Genomic DNA, 24280 nt, shown 5'->3' with positions numbered 1-24280 from the left:
TAAAGTAGTGCAAACAGTGTCTTGTAATTCACAAAAAAGATACCTGTGCCTCACAAAATAATGTAGGTATTTTCAGTGTACACAGTTCACTAGCATCTTATAAAAGCATATGAATTTTATGTGACATACTTCCACTGATTTTTTTTTCCAGATTTTGTTGGTGCTTGCCTTGAATGTTTCAGCATCACAATTTTACTGTTGATCTCTCTAAGCTGGGTTGTGCAATGCTCCTAAAAAAAATGTACTCTGCCATGGGATCATGAAACTGGTGGGGTATATCTAGAAAATGTGCACAGGTCACATACAGAGACAACCGTTTTCTTTGCAAGCATCACACAGCATAAGGGCTACAACACAAACATATCTAATCATTTTCACAGGTTGTTAATTTCTAAATGTAAAGCCTCTAATTAGAAAGAAACATTACTCACTCACCACTTGCTGATGATTTTAAGTAGCTATATTCCACTGATGGGTTTATTCTACATTTTTCATTGGATACAGCACTTTCACAGAAACCAATACATCAGTGAATCTTTTTGCAGCTTTCAATTAATCCCCCTAAACTCCCAGTAAATATAACAGACACATATTACTATCAGCACAAAAATTGTAATGCATCAAACACAAATTACAGGAATGGAATAAAACAAATGCGTTTAACATTATGTTATGGAGCTCATTTCCTCTCTTCCACATTTATTCATTTAAGAGGTTTTGTTAGATTTCCCTCGATACCTCCACAGTCCCACACAATATACATTCCCCTTCCTGTAGAGTACATTCGGACCTCAGATCGCACCATCCAGTAGTCCGTCAGCATGGGTGGTCAGTGTGACACTTGGTTCCAAGTAAAACTAAAACGGTAGATCTCACAGAGTGCAGTAAGCATGAACTGAGTTCTGGCTCCCTACATCTGCCTAACTCCAACGCTCTCTAAGTGAGAATAAGAGCAAGATGCTTATGTGTTAATACCTTTTCAAACTCTGCAACACCTCAGATCCAGGACTGCAGTCAAGCATTTTGGTACATCAAGTTTAAAAAATTAGCACCCCTATTCTCCCTCTGCCCCAAAAATTCACAAATCAGAAAGTAAGGTGAAGGCCATGACAGTTTATTTGGGAAAACTGTACCTGTCTGATAATGTTTTATGTATACATATCACAGCTTAATTTTCCCTGGGCATGTACACTTCATTAATACTAACCTCCTAAAATACTTCAACTGGACCAAGATCAATTTCTGATCAGGTCTTAATACCTCTATACAGAATTACTTCAATTGTAGCCTGGTTTAATTACTGCAAAGTCATTTAACAAAATGCTATCTGGCTTAAGCAAACGTAAGCCACGGAACAGCTCAAACCCGGCTCACTGCTGTCTCAGGTAATTAAACAGTATGTGGGAAGTTGGAGCACTGGTGGGAAGAGCTGTTATGGGAAGTGGTGAATTTTGAATGTAGAACAAGACACCATGAGGAAGATAAAGAGCAAGTCATCCCTACAACTATGGTCCTTATTTTACAGTCAACATTGCTGTTTGCAGCGTTCTTTCAATAGCCTGCAAATGGATTCTTCCCTCACTGATTGTCCTTTTACAAACACTGTTGTTTTTTCTTCCTCGTCACTCTGTATTTCGTTTCTTTGGGTATGTATTAGCAGCACTGCTGAATGCAAAGTGGTCAAAATAGCAATCTTCCAAGCATTTGGGGGCAAATCTTAAACCCAAAACTACATTCTTACATTTATTCCTCTGAAACAGAGGTGTGGGATTAAGCTACAGAATCTCACATGATTGAGTAAAAGAACTGTACATTTCTGCTGCATAGGTGAGGAATGATTTGTACTTAAACTTAACTATTGCTTAACTTCCTTTTCCAGGCTTTAATTTGTTTAATCTATCTTTGATTAATTTAATTGAAAACAAAAAAGTAAACATTTTGCTTCCTTTGAAGGTTTTGTTATTTTTGTTTAAGAGAAAAAGACTAGGATAAATAAAAACCCTCTTTCATACTGACCTCTAAGAAGGGAACCAATAGGTTATAAACACAGACTTCAGACTTAATTCAAGGGAAATAAGCCAGAAAACTCCTTAAAAGATAGTGTTTACATACATATAAATGCACCCTGCTTGTCAAAAATACTTATACAAAAATTAAGACAATTGTTAATTCTTGAGTGTTATAAACATAAAAATGCCACCTGTTTTCCAAGTCAGTTCAGCCAAGACTTATTTCAGATCATTTGTATTACTGAACATCCCTGAAAATTTGTAACCGAGTAAACTAATGAATCACAGTGGAGTCTCAACTCAGACAACCAGCAATGTAGATGCAAGTCTGAAGTTAAACTGAATCAGCAACTGAGCAATGAGCAGATCTTTTTCTACGTTTAAGAAAAAAATGTTCTAGCCACATAGCCTGCATTCATATCCTCTTGATAAACATCATTTTTATTAGGCTAGTTCTTCAAATTTCCACTCACAGTAATGCTTTATACTAAAAAAAACCCTCACTGTAATATTCATTTCAGAAAGGGAATTCAATGGTGTATATTTGTATATGTGCTTAACATCCTAGTACATGTAACAAGTAGTCTCCATTTTCAAGGAAAGTGTGAATAGATTTAATTTCTCCCTTTTGAGCCAACATTTGTCATAAGACAGTACTTGCTGTGCAAACTGGATGGCAGCTGATTTTTTTCCAGTTAATATGAGGTTTCATTATCAGTTCCTGTCATAGGCATCAACCCTTCATTCATTCAATCATAAAAATGTGACTTACTAGAAAAGGAAAAATAGAGTCTAAAGGCACAGAATCACATAGCTGCTCTAGTAGGAGTCTGTAAACAGAGAATTGTTTGAATTTAGGAAATCCAAATCTAGGAAAGTAAAAAGGCATCTGAAGCAGGCTTATCTAGCCAACTTCCTTAAAGACCCAAAGGGTTTTGAGGTCTACAAAGTATGCACTAAAATACCGTATTTCAAAAAGCAATAAGGCAAATAGTATACTCATTATTTCAAAAAAGTTACAATGGTAGTGTAGGCATACACAGTATAACTTAGTTACAATGTGTGGTACTGTTTCTACTACATAGCCCTATAACTGTTTCCTTCCTACATATCAGAGATTAAACCGGGATTCCAGGTGAACACAAACCATCCTTGTACCACCATCTACCACTGGCAATAGCTCTTTAACAGCAGCGATGTTTGCTTTGCTGCTTAAGTCATGTTCAAATCGAGCAAAGTCCACAAATCAATGTTCAGAGATTAAACACTGTCATACTTGTGAAGAGCTTCTTCTAGCTTTTGTGTCACTTTTTGAAAAAAGAGTATTTGCTGTTGCAAGAAATGCTGCATCTGTGATTTAAAGTCCCTCACACGGATTTTGTGGAAATGATTAATTTCTGCTAGGGTTGCAAAAGAAATAATGTTACAGCGTTCTTGAATGCCCTCTGCTTTTTGGAGCTCCATCTTCCCCTCTTCGACATGCCGCTTACTCTCCTTCACTTTGGTAAGGGCTCCTGTGTAAAGAAGAAAGCACAAGAGTACAACTGTGAGGAAAAATTTAGACTTTACTGCACTTTAACAGGTCATTTAGCAACAACAAGGATTTGTATAAGGCTCATTCTGAATGTAGTCATATGTGTGTTTATATGAATGAAAAGTTCTTTCAAATAATAAAATCACAGAACAAAATATCTTGCTAAAAAATAAAGCAATTTTTATGACAGTAGCTTGCAAAGGTCAGTAAGAGAAAAACATGCTTATTTCATAATCTTAAGAAATCAGATGGTGTCCTTCAGAGAATAACTGATAAATACACCAGCAGTGGAGAAAAGCACTACAAAACAAGTCAGATTTAAGCTTACATAAACATCAGAAAAGTAACATCATTGAGAAACCTTTGTGAAACACCATATACTTTCACAATATTTGTGAAACATCAAAAGGAGATCTGAATACACAAAATAACAGTATACCATTCTGCTTCTACAATACAGACACCCCAAAATACACTGAGTACTAGAGAATCTAAGAGTTTGTTTCAAAGTTGTAGACTCCAGATAGAGATAACGCAGTTTTTGAAGAGCCTGAAAAAGAACACACAAAAAGGTTGGTAGCCTTCCTCCTCCACACAGCTGATTAAAGCACACGCTACAAAACCACAACATCACCAGAACAGACTCGTATAGTGACACAGAACACCAAGAAGCATCTTGAACGTTCATTTTCATGAGCTCGGCTTCCCATAAAAGCAACTTCTTTGCCTTAGATATCAGATATGTATCTTCATAGAATATCCAAGCTGGAAGGGTCTCATCGAGTCCAACTCCTGGGTCCCCCAAGGACGACACAATAAATAAATAAACAAACAAATAAATAAATAAGTAAAACCAGATCAATCAGATCATGTGTCTGAGAGCATTGCCCAAATGTTTCTTGAGCTCTGGCAGGCTTGGTGCCATGACCACTGCTGCCCTGGGAATGTACCTTATTCATATACATAAGAACAGTCAGATCAATGCATCTTTATCTTCTCAAAAAAATGCTAGTGATACAACACTTGTCAAAACTTTTATGATCACACAAGTTTCTTGTTCCTTCAGCTATTTGCAATGTCTCAAATGATTCTCTCCTTTCACATTACGCTTCACATCATACAAGCGACTACAGTTCATGAACAGGACTCCCTTTACGTTGCCTTAAGAAATGCATTTCTGTACTCCCTACAGCAAGCTCACAGAGGAACCAAGCTAACAGAGGAGACTCTCTACCTCTGTCTTTAAGGAGGACGACCTCCAATTTCATCTTCTTGTCAGCCTGAATCTCTGTAACGAACACCGTTCACCAGCAAAAAGTGTTCAGCAGCAGTCATGTCACCTTCTATCTTTTCCTTACCTGTTTAGTTGGACACCCATCACCCTGGCATTTCTCACAGCCTGGTGCGGTTGTCCCTTGTCTCATCTCTAAGGCCACAGAACTATCGAGGCTGGAAAACACCTTCAGGATGACCGAGTCCAACTGTCCACATGAGCTGCTGAGCCTCCCCACTAAACCATACATCACTTAAATACCTGCAGGGATGGGGACTCCGCCACTTCTCCGTTCAGCCTGTTCCAACGCCTAACCACTGTGTCACTGTGCTCTTACTAGAGGCAAGTTAAATACCAGAAGATTTAGAGGACCTGGGGAAAAAGAATTTGTTTCAGTCCCAGTATGTGTTCTCTATTGGGAGCTTCAAAAACTCCTCTCTGGTCTGTACGAACCACATGGACCATTCCTGCTAGGGCAGGAGGGAAGTCATGAGCATGACAAGATTAGACCAAAGACTGCTCCACAGAAAGCACAGGTATTGGGCAATGTGGGGTGGTTGGTGCAGCCTGGCCCATACACACCTTTCCCGATGCCACAGCCCTCAGGCATGAGGGCCGAAAGCTTGGCACTGGCTGCTACAACCTATTGACCTCATCATCTCCAGCCTGGCCCAAAAAAACAAAACTGAAAAAACACAGGCAGTGCTGCAAACAGCAGGCCGCGCCAGAAGATCTGTGCTTTCCCCTTCAAAGACCAAGTAATCTGGGAGGCAGGATACGATGTAAAAAAACAGTCAATCCTCTGTTCTACAGAAAGGACATTGCTTTCAGGAAACAAAACCCAACTCGGCATTTTTTTTTTCCCTCTGCATTCTGTTTGCATTGCAGGAATCTGTACAGGGCTGTGAAAAAAAAAAAAGAAATTTGTGACTTAACTGGGAGCCAGATGGAGCTGGTTAAATACACATGACAACTCTTTGGTTGTGATGTGTGGAAATAGCTTTAGATGTTATTTCTAGAATGACCAAACTGGAAGAAAAAATACTGAAATTTTACAGCATCAGCAGCTGAATGCATAACTAGATTCTGGAGTGAGCATAATCTTCAAATTATTTTACATCAATACAACCATACATTACCAAACACACTAAACCCCTTGAGACTATAAATATTATATGTTGTCACTTTTTTTTTTTCTGGAAAAAAAAGTAAAAAAAATATTTATAATTAGGGAGAGGAATCCAAGGGGAAAACTTCCAACCATTAACACTGTTCTTGTAATGCACGTGTTTTCATGCTGGTACTAAAGGAAATTCCACTATAAAGTCTAGGCAGACTACAGCTGGAAGTCAGCAATGTATAACAAGAGTTTATACATATACTTGAACACAAATTTCTTACTATTTTTTTTCAAGTACCCTAAATGAAGTCCTTCACAAGGGGAAATATTTAGGTTATTTTAGGACAATCAACGAACCTTCCCCAAACACAGAGAAAATAATAATAATAATAATAGTAATAAAAAAAAAAAAAACAGAAAACAACCCACATGCTTTACATTAAAAGGTAAGCAATCATTTATTCTAAAACACCATTTCTAATTTGTTCATCATCTACTGAAGCTTGCAAGCCTTAGTTTAGTAAACCTCAGGAAAAAAAAATCACACCACTTTGCAAGCACCTTCACTAACAGCAACACACCATGTTTCATCTCCCATTTTCTCAAAACGTCCTCCCAGCTGCTGCTGCACCCCTCTCCTCTGTCTGCCTGGCACCTCTGCACCTTCCCTCCCGCCCCGCACCCTGCAGAGGCTGAGCAAGCCCCTCTGGCCAGGCACACCTGGAGAAGCACCTGCAGCTGGATGCAGCTCCCTCCACCTGGGCTGCTCTGCTCCATTCCCCCGGCTCCTGGATTCATAGATCCAAACGTCAAGCTCTGGTTTGGATAATCCAAAAAAGCAAGGTGTATTTAAAGACAAGCAAACAGAAGGACAGCAGCTATCACAGAATTCTGGCAGCCCTAAAAAAAGGATACCACACATTTTAGGGTGGAGGAGAAGGCACAGAAAGAGGTACCTCCCAGTGTCTATTAGCTCAAAGAAATATCCTGCTGAATATCTCCTGCTGGGAGAAATACTTGCCAATAAACTGTTCCAACAGGGATGAAATATTAAAAAAAAAAAAACAACAAAACAAACCAAACAAAAAAAACCTGTCTCTCTCTCTCTCTCTCTCTCTCTATATATATATATATTTTATTTTTTTTCTGTTTTGTTCCATTTCTAAAGATTCCCTTACGACTTGCCCGTGCATTTAAAGCTTCTGGTCTGATGAAAAGCCCTTCTGTTAGGAGAGCAGGTTCCAGTGGTCAGGGATAGCTTTCAATCAACAAAGAAGGCCTGGGTCACAGACACTGCAAAAAGCTGTGCTACATCTATTTCTGTCCTTAAAGGTGGAGAAAAGCAGATGTGAATGCTATTTTTCATTGCTCAAAGCCTGATGTTAAACAGACAGGGGTGCTCAATGACTGCTGTCAAGGGCTTTTAGAAACTCACAGTTTTCAGTACTTGTTTTGAAGTCTGAGATTAGACAACACTAGGTTACATGAACACATTTAATAAGGGACATTTATAGTAATACTTGCAGCCAAGAAGATATGGACAACATAAAATTCCTGCTAGAAACAAATACTTGCAGGCTGTGAAACATGCTGTATAAACAGCAACTTAAATAGGTGCTGAGGAGTTACCAGGAAAAAATGAAGTGTGTTGAGTCAGGAAGCTCCCATGCAAGCATGAGGTTGCAATGAGGCAGAAAGAATCAAATACATTCAGGAAAGTAAAACAAAAAAAAAAAAGTCCTGAACCTGAGAGCACTCAAGTTTGGGTCAAGCAATGTATTTTCCTATCACCTGCAGTTTTATTACATTCAGAAATGCTTTGAGCATGTGTGAACAGTGAACCAAGGGTGGGTTTGAGCCTACACATGAGCTTGTACTCACTTCCCCTCACCCTGTAAGTACAGGTACACAGATGTAAAAGTGGATCCCATCATGCAGATGCATGTGTGTCCCCAAGCTCCCGTTCATGCATGGGGAATGGATCGCACCTGACGGCACATGATCATCCTGCCAGCAGCCAGCCCTGCCCGGGTTCTTGGTGCGGAGGGTGTATGACACCAGCCCATGCTGCAGCCTGCAACGTGAACAGAAAGCAGAAGACTCGGGGCTCAGCTCATGAAGACCAGCTTCCAACTGCCCAGCTCCTCTTCTCCTCCAAGTAGCACCTGGACATCAGCTTTGGAGTTCTGTATGCAGTACTCAGGAGCGAAACCTCAGCTGCATCTGAAGTTATGAATCCAAATGAAGACAAAGCGAGAGAAAGGGGAATCTCTGGGGCAGCAGCCCCCCTTATGCTCTGCTTTTGTACAGTGCTTGGTACAGCAGACACCTGCCCCATGGCTGGGCTTGCTCAGTTCTTAAAAAAATACAAGCAGACCTTACTGATGCTGTTCAGAAAGGTATTCCTCTTTTCAGAAAATGAGCTAAAAAATTGCTGTAATGCTAATGACTTAACTTCATACAGAACTACTGCATACATGTATGGGCTTGCAATATGGTATTAAGCACAAAGGCCTGTCAGCTCGGTGTCACTTACACATGGCACTTGCAGCAGCAGCGAGGATCTGTGGGGGTCTGGAGGTCTGCAATTCACTGTTGCTCTCAGGAACGTGTATCATCTGCTAAGTCACCCATATATCACCGTCTGTAGTACCTCAGCAGGAAATACTGAACTGAAAAACTCACCTAGCATGTAGAAGTTTTACATAGCTTTTTAGATCCTGTATTTGTAATGCCTTTCTGACTACAGATGCTCAAATACATTCTTCACTTTAGTGATGGATTACGCTAAACCGCAGCAAACAGCCTTCTTCCACTAGTAGTGAGATAACTGACACATGCATAAACTGTTATGATAGTGCAAGACTTCCTTTCAAACACACACATTCTTGTTATTCTTTATACCTCCAGTTACAGAATTATTGCAAAATAACTGCAGAAGATACATGAGACAAAAAAAAAAGAAGTTATTCCTGTGGTTGTCCTTGATACGTTAAGCAGAAGGCTACTTTTTGGAACAGGTCCTTAATGTGGGAGGGAGGCATTAGCCTCGTGCCTGCCCCACTCTGCTCTGCTCTGCCCCTGCATGATGACGGCTGCTGGTGCCACAGGTGAGAAGCGGCGATGCTCCAAGGGACAGGAACACGGCATGTGGCCACCAGCCACCCTGAACACAAATCTGTACCCACTCTGCTCAGAAACGATACCTGAAAAGACAATAGATGGCAGAGCGGAAAAGATCTGGGGAGGACGATTGTTCTGGCCTTTGTGTCAGTGGTAAGCGTGGCAAAAACAAAGGGCAGCAGACTCCTGAATGCCTCCTTTGAGAAGTCCCCTGGCCAATAAGCTTCGGTGCGCCAGCCTCCCAGAAGAATTTGTGTCAAAGTACAAAGGTTCCTCTGAAAAACGGCTCTCTCGTGAGGGAAGAAAGCTAGTCAGAAAACATTGTGTTCTTTACTGAAACTCAGAAGTTTGACAAAGAAAACTGTTCAGTAGTTTCACCTGATAGATCCTGTGAAAATTAAACTACCTGTGTGATACATACATACATGCATACAATTCATTTTGTCTTCCTACCGTCTGCAAACTACGAAATCCGATTTGGTGCATCACTTGCTAGAAAGAAAAATAACTTGTGTTTCCATGCCATTCAGCTGCCCTTCATATTAAATTGCCCAGCAGTAGGCATCAATGATGTCTCCTTTAAAGTATGCTACTCGATACTGAAGGGAGAACTTTGAACGTAAACAATTCCCTTTGCTTTACTTCTATTCTGAGACACCACCTCTAAAAAGAAGTGAGAAAACAATACACATCACACGGCTTGTAGCAGCTTTCATAAAGGATGCATAAAAGCATAAAAAATAACTAGAAATGATTTTACACTTTTCTTACCACAGACCAGATGATGTTTATTCATTGCATTTATTTGTTGTTTAATTACAGCTCTTTGCCTAAGGATTTGAAAAGGCAAACCCCGGGCAGCCCACGTGCACGTAGCCACAGTTTTGATTTACCCGGTGGAAGACAGAGCCGTCTCCGTAACCCAGCTGACTGCTGCCAAGCGAAGCCATCGACGTGGCCGTCCCGCTTGCACCGCAGCTAGCAGAGATGTTGTTACAGGATGACTCAGATGACTAACCCAATTAACACTGCTCTGGGCCTGGAGGGCTTGGCTTTACCGATGGCTTAGCAATTCGATCCAGCTCAGCCCACGGCTACGCAATTGCTCGCTCCAACACAAGGGAAGGATCAGAAGCACCGCGCAAGATTACACCTAACGTGAAACCCTGCTCTGAAGCAAACCCCTAAGCTTCCCCTCTCTCCATTCGAAGAGAAACGACAGAAATGCGTGTAGCAGAATAGAGGTTGTACTACACTGATGGATTATTTGCTTAAGAATGCTGTGAGCACAGATTAACAAAAGAAGCCTACATTAAGTTAAGATTCTGCAAATTCTTTACATTTTCTGGCTGAGTTTTAGAAGGGAGTGCAGCATAATGGGAATTTGCCTGAAATTAAAAACAGAAGGCTTCTCCAGCAGACTTAACTGTGTAAAAGAATGTCACAGGAAAAAATGTAGCATTACTGAAACTAATGAAGGAATGGCTCACTACTTTGAAATCTGATTTTAGCGTTTCAAACATAACAAAGCAAACAATCTTCAACATCAAAGGCAAAAGGATGAAGTCACTTGTATTTTCTAAAAGTATCAACAATTTTCAAAACCAAGCTAATTCAATGGTGATATTTTTATTGATGATGTAAAACTATTAAACTATTTTAAGAAAGTTCTACTTTTCATAATGAAAGTGAGTTAAAAATGCAAAAATAAAATTACAACTATTTTAGTATTACAGGTTTTTGTATAGATATGAGAACATGGCTATAATGCTTTTAGGATATGCAGCCTAACAATAAAAACAAAAAACAGGGATTTTTCATTATTTCTTTGCCCATTGCTCAAAACAAGTCAGAATAAAATAGTACTATCCTATAAATCTAGGCTCACAAATTGTAGGTCTCTGCTAACATCCAGGTTAACGCTTACTGACTGTGGCACTATTAGACAGAATTATTTGTTCTTCCAGCTATCCTGTTACAAAGCTCATCAAAAGCTGTCACTCAAGAGATAAAATAGACTTGAAAATAAAGTCACCTTCTAATCTACACAATGCAGAAATAAAAGTCTTTGCCAGAGATTTCAGAAACATGACAAATGCTGAACTTATCTGGTGGTTTTAAACATAGACATTGATTTAATTCCTATATAAGTGATTAATGATGGTGATAGAATGCACAGTGTCAAATGCCACTCTATTTTAAAGAATTAGTACTGTTAATGGATACTATACATGTCTAACTGCTATCTTTTTTTTTTTTTTTTTAAGTAATGCCCTATTTATGGTCTGATTAAATTGCTGTAGATCACTCTGTGTACAACAGCAAGTTGGTGTTCACACACATAAGAAGAGTATACACAGCCCATTTTTTTATCCAGAGAAACAAGGGCTGTAATCATTCCTAGGCATGTTCAGAATCTCCAAAATGTTTATGCTACTGAAAAAATACTTCCGTTATCACATTGGCAATGCATACTTCAGCTCTAGAGTCCTCCAGATAAATCCAGCATCTCCAGCAAGAACGTTTCACTGAGCCAAGCTACAGCGCACTGCTATACAAGCTGCAAGCCACACTTTGCCCTGAAAACAGTTGACAACAGGGGGTGTGAGCAAGGTGGCGAAATAAATGGAAGAAACACTACGGAACAACAGGCCTGCCACACCTACCATTAAAAAAAGGAAACCCATACTGCTACACTACCGAAGGCAAAAATTATGCGAAATCAGTTGAAAGGTGTTGGTTTTTCTTCTTCTCCTAAATGCTGAATATAGCAATATATTTTATATTTTATATTTTTATATATATTTTATATTTTATATTTTATATTTTTATATATATTTTATATTTATATATATTTTATATTTATATTTTATATTTTTAAAAGCAATATATTTTAGATGTATTGTATGCAGACAATGTTTTCTGCAAATGAACAACCTTACTGTAGCCACTGCAGCATATGTTTACAAGTATTTCTACTGACTGTGTAAGTACCTGTAGCAATGTCTGAAAGAAAGCCCATAAAATCAATGAGTTAATTTTAAAATCCAGCTGAACTGTGTACACGGCTTTCCATTATTACAAACATAGCATTGTGCATAACAGCCTGAGAGGCAAACATTCAGTGACACAGGTTTTGCCCAATTCAAAGGCAGCCTGTAATTTTCAGCACTCCTACCTACAAGTTAAGGAGGTTTGACAGCACTTCAGCTGATGCTACAGAGCAGGCTATAGAAAGGAGTGACCCCACAGATCAGGCTGGTTGTTAGAAAGGCAGTACATCTGCCCTTCGAAAAGCAGTTCATGCTGAACTATTTCAGGGTGGACACTTGAAAACGTAAGTGATTGCAACTGGCAGGAGTGCAGAGATGGAAACTCACAGTGATTTTAAGTATGTCTTACAAGCCTGCATTTAAGAGTGGCACCAAGAAGGCTTTCCAAATAGATGTTTGTTTTTCCAAAAATTTAAGATGCCTTTTACAATTTAATCATCATAGTTTCTGAACATGGGATTCTCCCCTTCAGCATGTTCAGAACAGGTACTTTCCTGCCAGAACAATGCCACTAAATCTTAACAGCTTTTATAAATGCCCTGTTCATAATGCCTAATTAAAAAAAAAAAACAACCTCAATCAGAAACGATGTTGTACACACACAAGAAATTAATTTTCAGTACAATTGGTTAGCAGCATATGAGCAGAAATGTCTCCTCTAGATCTATAGAAGATGAATACAAGTAATTATCAAAATGGATGTAGGCGTCATAATACTAAACGGTGACCTCAAAAATTTCTTGAGATTTATGGGATGTGGGTGTACAGGAGAATAGAGGCTACACAGCATAGCAGTATCCATATGACATTGTCAAGAAAAGCCAGTATAAACGCAGTTTTCACCTCCTCTCATAACCCTGCTTTATTGCGGTCCTACGCAAGTCCTGCTTTTGGATGCTGCTCTCCATAAAGGCTGAAGGGATGCAAAAGGTGAGCACAGTTTATGGTATTTGATTGTTCACCATCATCTGCATAGTTCCACGACTGTCCTAGGATCAGCAAACAATAAAACATGCAGAGCCACCTCACATAACTTCATATGAAAAGAGATGAGACCCAAATTAAGCGCAGATCCAGCTCCACTTTTTCCCTAGTGCACCTTAAATGCTCTCCCTTAGAAACCTGAATGCTGCAGCATCTCTGTGAGGACAGGAAGGAGATTCCTTGTTGCAGTATAAACAGCCAAAGTAAACCAACACTAATATAACCGATTGCAATCTAATATAAAAACAGAGCTTTACAATAGCATAGTATAATGCTATATACACATCATATATAAAAATTCTGTAACAGATACTATTGTATTATATGTTAATTAAAACTGTAAATAAATATGTTTATATATTCTAATGTATAGAAAGAATTATAGAATTACTGAGGCAGAAGAGAATTGACTGCCTTTTTGGAGGATGGGATCTACTCCTCTGAGCACCTTGACTTACCTAAACTCAAAGCAAACTGAAAACATGGCATCATTATCATGAAATTTGGTAAAATGGATTTTTCTCCATTATATTGTCACTTGGCTGGAACAGCTATCCATGCCTAGGATTCGAAATGGTAACTCTGAAAAAAATAGATTAGTAAGTCGTTTTTCATCACAGGGAGAAAATGCGGTGTAAACTCCCAATAACCGCATTAATCTGCTTTCAAAATTGCTTGGAAAGAATCACATGCAGGCATAAAAAGGCTGGTTCAGTTCATCACTGTTACAGAAGTTATTTATATGTGCTGCATGCCTATCTAAAGCATAAGCTGAACAGCCCAAGACAAGGCCTAAGCATAGTCAAGACCTGAGCAGACCTTTAATGTACATATATATATATATATATATATATAGTTACTGATTTCATGAAATACCAACTCAAAAGTTTTAAATGCATTTTTAACTTTTTTTTTGTTTTGTTTTATTTAAATCCTTGTGGCCTTCATGAAAGATATAAACAAGACTGTAGAAAGCATTTGCTATTTGCTCAAATCTGTTGATAAAGCTAATATCTTGGGGGCTCAGCCAAATGTGATTTCATTTCTTTAATTAAAATTTCAGTTTCTGTGCTATTTGAATCAGGCAAATCAAAATAAGTAAGGTACCAGCTGGATGAGTTTATACAGTCTGCACACATTAAATTGGCATTTTAACTGTTCAAACAAAGTCTAACAATGAAGTCATGGAAAAGATGTTGGAAAGGCTGAAACATGTCCTTGTTTCAAAGGTGACTTGCAAAAATAGAAAATTCAGCCAGCTTGTTTGGTTTTGATAATGTGCTTACAAATACGTGGAAAAGCTCTAGGAGTTGCTTTCTGTTTTCAGTCTACCAATTCTGGTCATCCCTGTTTTGATAGAAGTCCTTCTAGCATGACCTACACTTCCCCAGCCGTAGGAGGACAATGAACCCTTTCTTAGCATACAGATTCTTCAGAAACTTCAACCTGAAAAGCTATTGCATAGTCTTTGAAATAAAACTGCTTCCTCCTTCTGCAAAGTAATTTCTACTTCTTTAATATCTGCACTCTTATCTTGTAGTCTTGTGGCTTTTCTTCCCTTTTTAAAATTAGTTGAAAACAGAAGTGCTGAGATACTAAAAGGCCAGCTCCTGTTCTTACCCCTGCCATCAGAGTGGTTCCCAAGAGCATGTATCAAGATGGTGACAGGCATTTTTTATATATAAATATACATATACATATACATATACATATACATATACATATAAATCCTGCTACCCTCTTCTCTCTGCCATTCAGGAGGTCTTCCCAGTAGGCAGAGCCTTAATTCTTGTGGCAAGCAAGAACACAAGAGCTTGGAGTCTACCGCCTGTGGTTAAAAATGCAGGTGTGAGCTCTGGTCAAAACTTCTCCAGCCTGCTGGTAGTGAATGCCTGGTGGATACAGGCGTGCTGGTGTGCAGCACTGCATGCAGTCCTTCCCACAGGTGGAACAGCGATCTTCTTCCTCTGCTACCAGCTGTTTGCTGAAAAACTGTCACTGGGATTTTACCACCTATGAAATGTCTTGCCATCATAAAGTTTGTGTGATATCAAGCTAAGAGAGGTTCCAAAAGGTACCAGGGAAGAGAAACATCAAACCTGCATGAATCTTGCTCACTTAGAAAGATAAGATAAGAAGAGATTGGGGAGTGGGAGGAAAAAGAAAAGAACAATGCATGCAAGATCCATGCATCTTTTTGGCAGATAAGACACACAAGCTTTTTTCTTTCTTTCTTTCTGTTTAATCCCCTTCAAGTAAGGGCATTGCTCCATTGTAGTCTTGCTTATTGTTGTCCTCTGTGTGATTTACACAGACCAAGGAAGCTGTGATTTTATACTGTTGCTGAAAGTGAGGATTCCTTCACGGTTTAGCCATGTAAAAGTCTGTTTCCCTCGGGCTTCTTTCAAACACCACCAGGTTCAGACTGGGTGATTCAGGAGCAAGTAGACAAATACTACATCACTCCTGTAACAGCAGTGCAAAAGCTGAGAGGGGTGACAACAGTCATCCTCCTAGGGAAATCTGTTCTTTTTCATCTTAAATAGATGGAAGGTGGGTACCCATCTCTTTTTATCATTACAGAAGGCATCTGGCAAGGATTACAAGAGAATACAAGTCTGTGCACCGAACTTAAGAGGTTAGAAAGTAAGCAAGGAAGAAAGGCACTGCTTTTACACTGAGTTATACAATCTTAGGTGTGAATTCCAACCAGTTTCATTCATTCAAGGACACACAGAGACTTCTTCCTTCTCCCCTCCCTGCAAGAACTGCTGAAAATGTTATGGAGACCTCCAATTTTCCGTTTGTTTTTTTTTCCATGCTTGAAATTCCAATGCATTACTATCTGGAATGTTTTTTCACCTAAAATTTTGTTATTCTAAAAGCACACCCAGTGCATTTTTATAGCCAACGTCTAGGATGACCTTTGCTCCAGGTAAGGACATTTGCCCCATTTGATTTTTCACAAACTTATTAAGAAGAAAATGGGTAAGGTCACTCAGATTTTTTAAAATAATTCTTTTAGATCTTGGTGTGCTAAGGAAATTAATTGCTGCCTACATCTCAGAAAACATTTAGAAAACACTTTCTTGAGTCAGTTTTGCAAAAATTGTACCAGAAGTTAACAACATCATGGTAAGATAAAGAAACAATTTTGGAAAGCAGAGATGAAACAAGTTAGCCAGTGTTTCTTCCTCTTTCAGAAAACAAGATGCCAATTATAGTAATTCCTCAAGAAAGACTTCAAAAACAGAAACAAATTAAAAAAAAAACATTTAACTTCTGTACTCTCACTAAGCAAGTATCAAGATAAGATAGCCAGACAAGCATGAACTGCAGCACCAGCATACACTCACACACTATTTCAAATTCTCACATGTGCACAAACTTCCCAAACCTGAACTTGCATGGGCCTGCAGCAAACATTTAGGTTGAAGATTATGGAAGTCAGAAGATTTCATCACTTGAGTGAAGCTCTAGCAATTAATACGTAGGAATTATTTTGCCAAGAATGCCTAGGGAATTTCCACAACTAGACCTTAAAATGCACAGAAACAAAGATGGAAGGGTGCTTTTCTTCTCTCTCAACCTTAAAGCAACTGAATCTAGCATTTCTTGAAAGGCACATCAGTTCTGCAAAAAGAAGAAGACAAGTAAAGGTGCAGTTTTGGTTTTAAGCCTCATGAACTAAACACTCCTCTTCTACAAATGTTTTGCCAGAGGCTAAAGAAAACTAAGTACAAGTATAGCTGTCTAACACACTTGGATCCTCTATTCCAAAACACACAGGTATGCACAGGAAAGCTTTAATGTAAGCGTGTTATGTGCACTTCCCTGTGGATGAGGGCTAGACTTGTAAAAGTATCTGGGTGCTGAGAGGCTCGGATACACTACTCTGCCATCACCTACCCCTACAAATGTCAGTTTTCCCCTAAGTGCTCAGTTTTATTTTGAAAACGTCTAAAAGAGCAACCATTTGTAAGGAAACCATGTCTTGGGACTGAAATGCTCTGTTGCCAGTCTCAGTGGGACTCTCATGCCAAGCACTTCCCAATGGAAACGTGGGATTTCCAGCTCGGCGTGCTCTTCACTGTAGGGTTTGTTTCAGTGAAGCTTCATACCTGGACGGGTGCACACACAAAACCAAGAAAGGTTTCTCACAACGCTACTGCCAAGCTGGTCCTCAACTAGACTGTGGGAGAAAAGCACTTCGAACCCCTCCTCTGTCTCTTTTGGAACAGTGCTCAACATCAAGAAGGCAGAGAGAGAGGAATCTCTAAATCTCCTATCGAAGTTATTACCATTCCATCACATACTTGTACTATTAAACACGTTGAACATATTCCCGTGGCTTTCCGTCTTTATCTAAGTGACCAAAATGACAATCACTCCCTGCACCCCCCAGATCACGTATGATGCCCTCAGCATGGGAGGCAGAAAGACCGGGACCCCCGAGCAGGAATAAGCACCATGTTTAACCCATTTCCCTGCTGATACAGACAACGCAACAGCAGGCTTACCTGTCTTTGGTTCATAACTTTAGACAAACAGGTAACAGCCAAATGGAAGAAAATTCTTGCCTCTAGTTCAGATTCTTTGGCTTTCTTTTTGCAGAAAAAATTTTGCAGAAATTATTGAAAAACCTCAGACACGCTGACTTCTCAGTCTCCTGCACAAAACACGCTTCCAGTCACATTAAGCAGCTGTTCAACTATCTGCAGTAGATCAAACCCTTAACAAGACAAGGCAGTCTAAGGTTCTACCAACAGACACATGTTTGGGGCATAGCTGCCTTTATTTTTTTGGTCCTTCTCAGGTCTAGAGGGATACAGAGATGGAGTCTAGAAACGGCTTCACTTTTTACCCCAAGTGGACAATCCATTTGCACTAAGTAGAGAAAAATGGAGGAAGCATAACTTTAGAGTTCTTCTTAAAGCCAAGCCCATGTTGGCAATGTATCAAAAGGCTGCTGTTTCTGCCACCTCGAAAGGCACTTTTGGGTTATTTTACTGCACAAAGTTGCACACTAGAAAATAAAACACTGAAAGAAAGACATATCCACTCTGTTTTCAGATGATCTATTATCACCAACAGATCTTTGTTTGGTCTGCACAGACAATAATAATCCTCACATACTGGCAGCTGTCCCGGACTATAAATTTAAAAGAAAGGTCTTATGTTGTAAGAACACCACACAGTTCATGTTTTTATCTGAAGTTTACAATTTGGAATTGAAGAGTTATACCATGTTAGAAATAACTGCTAAGAGCAATAAAACAGCCATAAAATGGAGAAGAAAAAAGAAATAGTCAGTTTTCTCTTCTAGTTTGTCTCTTCTTTACAGGGAACAAAAGCAGCAAATGCATAACCCAGCCCTAACCCTGTTCCTGTCATGAATACAGACACTCAGGAGACCAAACTCTCAAACCCAAGCCATTTTCTGATTGCAAATATGCACCAGGAAAAATATTCTATTAGCTCAGAGGTGCTGGAGCATTAGCATGTGAAGGCAGGCTGGCTGTACATTTCTCCAACCAGCTCCAGCACAGTCTTCTGGCATCGCATCAGCTCTATGTATGTCATTATACTTCTGCACTGCTATGGTGGAAGCTCGCTTAGATGAATTTTCCCCGGTTCAAGAAGGTAAGCCTTCTTGAAAGTGCAAATTCAAACACAACTGAAAGTGAAATAGAGATGTGCAAGCTAAAGGCAATACGGGTTGAATCAAGCGCATATCTTACTATTCCCAATCCTCTCCTCAAAGTAAACTTTATAATCTATCTTAAAGTTTTAAGACTACATTTAAATAGTGTATATCATCTGCTGTTTTATTGCAGCCGATAAAAAAATCTTTCTCCTTCCCAAGTGTGAAATGTTGCCAGGGTCTCGCCTCTCTCCAAATTTAAAGTACTTGAGAGTTGTTATCAGAACACAATGCCACACCAGCTAGCAGAGCAAATTCTCAAAGGTCAGACTGCACTTTTCAGCTTTCTCTTCAAAATAGTATTGCAATTATTTAAGTTTCCACCCACAATTTTCAAGATTCGAGAGGAGAATGAACATCTGAACTTGGTGCTTCTACTTGAAATGAAACTCTTGCTTTCTTAAACAAGCTGTGTACTTTATCACTTTATCAACTCTGCCTCCTCAGATTTTCCTAGCAATAGTGTGCACCTACAGAAAGCCTGCCTTTTTTGATCTGTTGTAAAAACTCTTCCAACCATTTCATCAAAAATCTCAAGAGTTCAAGGCCTTGAAAAAGGCAGATAAAGGCATGAAAGACTGAATCACTGTGGGTCACAGATAAGGCTCTGCCTCTCTGGATACAGACCACCACTTATAAATCTCGAAAATAATTTCCAGTGAAGAAGCTCTTGCATTTTGTTGTACAACTGTTACATACACGAATTTCTGTACAGCGTAGGTGGAGTTTTCCTAGGTCTCTTTACTTCTGATCTTTGAGTTGAAAGCCATAGGTCAGCGATATAACAGGAAAAAGGATGAATGATGGGCTATTCTTCTCACAACAGTGATGAACGCATGAATAGCATTAACCTCACAGCAGGGAAATCATCTACACTTATTCAATGCTACAAACCTGTATTTATCTGAATGAGTGTCCCTAGTTATACAGCAGATGATTCTTTCATTTTCTGAGTTTCTTGCCCCTAATGGATCAGAAAGTGACAAACAAACAGCAATGCAAACCTCAGAAGCATGTTTCAGGTAGAAAGATGCCGAAAGGGTACCACATGAGCAACATCTCTTCAGGATAATAAGGGCAAAGGATGAAAAACCTCAACTAGGAACACTGCAGCAGACCACTGTCCTCACAAAGGTGCAAAGGGAGTTTAATGTACAGCCAAACTGACAAACACCAACAGCTTTAAGCTTCTCATCTGAATGTCCATCATACATGCAAAATGCATGTAACACTTCCAACAATAAGGTCAGCTGGAGTATCTGCATCTTCAGATTACTTATCTATTACCTGCTAGATCAAAGATTTAAGATACCTGACATACGTAAAAGAGTAATAGATGTTTTCATACCAGTTGATCTCCGATGGTTGTAAACAAGCTCATTAATCTTTAATGTATCAGCCTCACAGGTAGATGTGGTTTCTTTCAGAGGCACACAGTCATGCTCAGTAACCTCTGACGAACAGAAATCCCAACAAAGTCTAGACCTTTGGCACAGAATGAAAGCTGTCACTGATGTGTTTTGTGTATTTTTAGCAACAGACTACCTGAGTAAACACTGAAAAGTTTAACCCAAGGCCAACAAGCCATACGTGGAGAAAGTTTAGCTCCTGGTTCCTACCTCTGCCTGCATGGCACTGATACATTAAACTATAATTTCAGAAAATAAGTAAGGGTGTTACCTTTCTGGACGTGGATGATGTCCGGAAAGTTGGCCAAATGCCCCTGATACAGCGCTAACAAATCCATCACAGGATCTAGGTCCTGTCGGGGCTGATCTGCAAAGAGGTCCCCGATGGCATCGTAGGCTTCCGCAGTGAAGGCTATGGCTTGGTTGAGGCCGGCCGAAAAGGCCTGCTGGTCCAGCTCAAACGCCTGGCTGAGGCACTTGAAGGAGTGCCCCACCTTCTGGTATTCCTTCTTGAAGCCAGTGACTTGTTTGCGGGCGAACTCGTTGACGGTGTGATTGAGCTGCAGGGCGCTCTCGTCCATCTTCTTTGTGAACGCTTTGAAGCCGTCCACCTGGCTCTCCACCTCCTGCAAGTCCAGGCCAGCCCCAGGGCCAGCGGGGACACTGATGGTCAGGAAGAAGTTGGCACCCACCATCTCGTCTTTCTCAGCCTTGCGCTTGCCCTGCTTCCAGGCCTTCTCGTCCGTGCTGGGACAGGTGAGGAAGTGCTGGAAGGCATCGCACTGTGCCAGCACGGGGTGGCTGCACATGTGGTCCATCCACCAGGCCAAGCCTTTGCGACGCTTGGAGATGAAGTCCTCCTCGAAGCGGCCGGTGGCCTGCTTCTCGGGCAAGTGGGGCACGGAGATGACGGGGAACTTCTCGGCCAGGCGCCCGTAGAGCCAGTCGAAGTGCTTGTAGCGGCGGTGCACCTGCTGCCCGGTGTGGCTGGGCACCAGCTTGTAGGCGATGTAGCTCTTCATCCCCTTGAACTTGGTCTGCTTGGTGGGGTCCTCGATGGAGCACTGGAAGGGGTACGGGTTCTCCTGCCACTCGGGGCCGCGCGGCCCCAGCACCACGCACAGCTTATCCCCATCCTTCACAAAACCCGACGCCTCGCCCAGCACGAAGGCCTCCCCGCCGGACTTGACGAAGGTGGAGAACCGGTTGAGGTTGCGGCTCACCGTGGCCGAGCTCTTGGCTCCTCCACCAGCCGGGTGCGGGTGTCCGGCTGCGTGTCCACCACCTCCACCGCCACCTCCACCACCACCGCGGGACCCCAGGGACAGCTCGGACCGCGTGGACAGGCGGTAGCGCCCCGCTGCCCCGCCGCCCCCCGCAGCCTCGTAGTCGGGGTAGGAGCTTCCCAGCGCCCCGGGCTCGTCCGCCACCGTCGAGCTGTCGTCCCAGTCATCGTCCCAGTCGTCGTCGCTGCCCTGGCTGGGCTGGTAGGGGCCGCCGTAGGGTGCCATAGGGAAGGGGTACCCGGCGGCGGGCGGCACCGGGAAGGGCTCGGGGGGCTGCTGCGCCGCCGGGGGCTGCTGCTGCTGCTGCTGCTGCTGCTGGTGCTGGTGGTGCTGCTGCTGCTGTGCCGGCTTGAAGGCGGCGGGCGGCGGCAGCGGCTCGAAGCCGGCGGCGGGGACATTGGCGTAGCGGGCGGGCGGCGGCGGCTCGGCGGCGGGGGCGCGGATCACCTGCACGTAGGAGGCCGGGAAGAGGCCGCGGTCGCCGCGGCTGTTGACGCCCTCCAGCCAGCCCTCGATGTCCTGCTCGCTGCACAGGCTCAGCACCTCGTGCTCCCGCAGCGAGATCTCGCCGGGGTTCTCCGACCTGAAGTCGTACAGCGCCCGGGCCCGCAGCGCCATGGCTGCGGTGCGGGGCGGTGCGGGGCGGCGCGGAGCGGGGCTGCGGGAGCGGAGCCGCGGAGCCCCGGCGCTGCCGGCGGGCGGCGAGTCCCGGCTTCACCCCGCGGGGCGCGGCGGGGCCGGCCCGGTCCCACGTCGCCAGTTTCGCTAATCCAGAGCCGAGAGGCAGGGCGGAGGAGCCGAGCGCAGAGCGGCCGCCCCCATCGATGGGCCCGGCCCGCACCCACCCTCGCCGCCCGCCCCCTGGCGGCCTCCGCCACGGGCCGGCCGCGGGGCTGGGGCTGCCCCCGGTGGAGGTGGCGGGGTGCGGGTGCTGCCGCAGGCTTGGCGGGCCCGCCTGGCCGCCCGGAGGCTCCTTTTGGGGGCCAGGGGGAGGTGTGCGGTGCTGAGGTGCTGGGCGAGGTGTGGGTGAGGGGGCTGTGCACCCCGCCACACCGCTCCATCCGCTGGCTGCCCTCACCTACAGCCAGTGTTTTAGTCGTGAATAAAGTGTATTACATCCCTCTTCAAAAATCAGACCATCCTGTCCTTGTTTGCCTTCTGCCTCAATCCCATCCCTACGCTTCTTCTCCCACCCTGGCCATTTCCCCTCATAACTCCCGTGGCACCCGGTCCGGTGTTGTCCACTCACACACACCCCACCCATGGCCCTTTACCTCTGCTGGATCCCAGGACACAGATTTCCCTCACAACTTCTACCCGGTGGAAGAAAGGCAGGGTGGCACACGCTGCCTGCATGCTCCTTTCTGCCTGCCATCTTCCTCCCTTCGCCGTGCCTCGCTGACCATCTCAACCCTGCTGGGAAAGCAGTGTGTGCCCGTTTGGTTTCCAGTTCCTTGTGTTTTCCCTCCAACACCCTGCCGGGTGCTAAGCTCTAGCTTATTTCTCTGACTTAGCTCAAAGTCTGTCACTTCTCAAAGGTCTTTGTGTCAAACAATTTGTGTGCATTTGGGAACAGTTCGTTGGAATGCTACAAGACCCTCTCCTTGCTTTCACTAGGTGTAGATGTAGAACTGAGCAGCATGGTTTAGTGCTGGACTTGTCAGTGCTAGGTTAAAGGTTGGACAAGATGATCTTAGAGGCCTTTTGCAACCCGAATGATTCTGCGACTCTATGATCACTGTTATTAACGTTGTTTGATACCTGAGTTTTGCTTTTGCCCACTTTTTAATTCTGACCTCCATTTTCCCATTTGGCATATTATCCCAGCACTTTCGTGTACCATTGCTTAACATTTTTTGAATGCATCAGTTCACCCCAGACTAACACGTCACCCCCAGCACTCTGCATCTGCCTAGCTCTGGAGGTCTGTTTTAATCAGCCAATTCCAACAGTGCAAGAGCCTCAGAGTTCACTGCACAAGCAGCTCCTGTGTGGCCAGCCCATGGGCTCATGTTCACATTATATTGCTTGTGCCTCCGTTTCTGAAGCTGAGCACAGAATGTGGAGCAGCCATTTACTCAGAGCAGTACTGAGTATCTGCATCGGTGATACAGGGAGAAGCATCATTCTCCTTCCAGGGGACATCTGGCAGCTGCTCAGGACTGTGCAGCTGAAGACCTTGGCTTCAGGCAGCTCCCTGTCAAGGCTTCAGGATTTTCCAGGTCAGCACGCTGACCTGGCCTCGTCATCACTCACCCACCCAGCAGGACCAGAGGCATTCCTCAGGCCCTCGTCAGCATTTGTCAGCACCCTTGGAGCCACCACAGCTCTTTTTCCACTAGGGCTAGTGGTCGTTATCTTTTGGCCACTGCAATCAGTGTCTGCCATTCATGCAGACCGGATTTTATTTTGCTGAACACAGGAACTTTGTGGTACATGGTCCAGGCTCCAGCATGCTGCCCTCAGACCATGTGGCCAGCTTAGAGTGAGGACTAAAACCCCAATGAGAGGTACTTACGGATCAGTTTAACCTCTGTCATAGATTTTATCCCTAATTCTCACTACTGCAAGAAACAAAAATAAGTGATCAAGGTTTTTTTGTTCCTTCAAAGTTACTCTTAATACTGATCATAGTTTGATCCGAGCAGGCTTTGCATTCATATGAATCCTCACAGGTTAAACTATAGGAAAATTACTTCCCATTCTGCCTTTTCTGTACTATTTATTATTTTATATGTGTTTTATTGCATCTTATTCTGCTCGTTTCCCAAACTTTTCGGTCCCT

General features: G+C 42.5%; 1 protein-coding gene across 1 annotated transcript; it reads right to left on the bottom strand.

Moving 5' to 3' along the window:
• Window positions 1-442: 442 nt before the first annotated feature.
• SNX18 (sorting nexin 18) lies at window positions 443-22232 on the bottom strand. The gene is made up of 2 exons (XM_084504095.1): window positions 20481-22232; window positions 443-3523 (listed from the first exon to the last, which is right to left on the bottom strand). Exons 1-2 carry the CDS (start codon window positions 22111-22113, stop codon window positions 3270-3272), a joined length of 1887 nt encoding a protein of 628 aa, XP_084360221.1. The 5' UTR covers window positions 22114-22232; the 3' UTR covers window positions 443-3269.
• Between the last annotated feature and the right edge of the window lie 2048 nt (window positions 22233-24280).

This window comes from Aythya ferina (assembly GCF_964211825.1).
Source record: "Aythya ferina genome assembly, chromosome: Z".
NCBI lineage: Eukaryota > Metazoa > Chordata > Aves > Anseriformes > Anatidae > Aythya > Aythya ferina.
The sequence above is the reverse complement of the archived record's forward strand: the minus strand, read 5'-3'. Positions and strand labels throughout refer to the sequence as shown.